This window comes from Myotis brandtii, unplaced genomic scaffold, assembly GCF_000412655.1.
Source record: "Myotis brandtii unplaced genomic scaffold, ASM41265v1 scaffold32288, whole genome shotgun sequence".
NCBI lineage: Eukaryota > Metazoa > Chordata > Mammalia > Chiroptera > Vespertilionidae > Myotis > Myotis brandtii.
The window spans coordinates 1-885 of NW_005362395.1; the positions used below are offsets into that span (position 1 = coordinate 1).

An 885-nucleotide genomic window follows, 5' to 3' on the forward strand; every position below is an offset into this window, starting at 1 on the left:
TGAGTGGCTGAGGGAGGGGGGCTGGGCAGGTGGGGGAGGGGCAAGGGCTGCATCTGAGCTTCTGTGTCCCCCTCCCCCAGGGTCCCTGCAGCAGCAGCATCCAGGCTATGAGCTCCGAGTGCAGGAATCGGTGACGGTGCAGGAGGGTCTGTGTGTCCACGTGCCCTGCTCCTTCTCCTACCCGTGGAGTCCGTGGTCTTCCTCTAGTGAACTCTACACCTACTGGTACCGGGTCGGGGAAAACATGGGCTATGCTGCTCCTGTGGCCTCGAACAACTGGAATAAAACCGTGAAGACAGAGACCCAAGGCCGCTTCCTCCTCGCGGACCCCACGACCAACAACTGTTCCCTGGACATCAGAGACGCCAGGAGGAGTGACAGAGGACGCTACTTCTTCCGAGTGGAGAGAGGAAATTCTGTGAGATATAGTTACCAAGAGAAGATGCTGGATTTGCAGGTGACAGGTACAGCAGGGGCCCCGGAGAGGATCAGGGACATGGGACCCGTCTTAGAGCAGGAACAGGACACTGGACACTCCCTGTCCAGGCCGTGGGCCCTGGGTGGTGGGAAGGGACACAGAGCCTGGGTGAGCTCAGCCCGAGGCAGGGCCTCTCTCAGGGTCCCGTTCTGAGTCCCCGCCCCTGGAGCCCAGGCACCTGCCTTTCTTCCCCACAGACCTGACACCGCAGCCCTGACAGAGAAACCCCACATCTGTGTACGGGAGCCTCTTGAGTCCGGCCGCCCCACACAGCTGGCCTGCAGCCTGCCAGGGGCCTGCAAAGGTGGACGACCTCTCACCTTCTCCTGGGCGGGAGCCTCTGTGGACTCGCTGGACCCCCAGAACCTCAGCTCCTCGGTGCTCACCTTCACCCCGAGGCCCCAGGA

The 885-nt window shown here is 62.4% G+C and overlaps 1 protein-coding gene across 1 annotated transcript; it reads left to right on the forward strand.

Moving 5' to 3' along the window:
- Positions 1-31: 31 nt before the first annotated feature.
- On the forward strand, positions 32-878 carry LOC106726846 (sialic acid-binding Ig-like lectin 14; the record flags this gene model as incomplete). Its single annotated transcript, XM_014543281.1, has 2 exons — positions 32-464; positions 690-878. Coding segments are annotated over 2 exons (622 nt in total), but the record flags the coding sequence as incomplete, so codon positions are not given.
- Between the last annotated feature and the right edge of the window lie 7 nt (positions 879-885).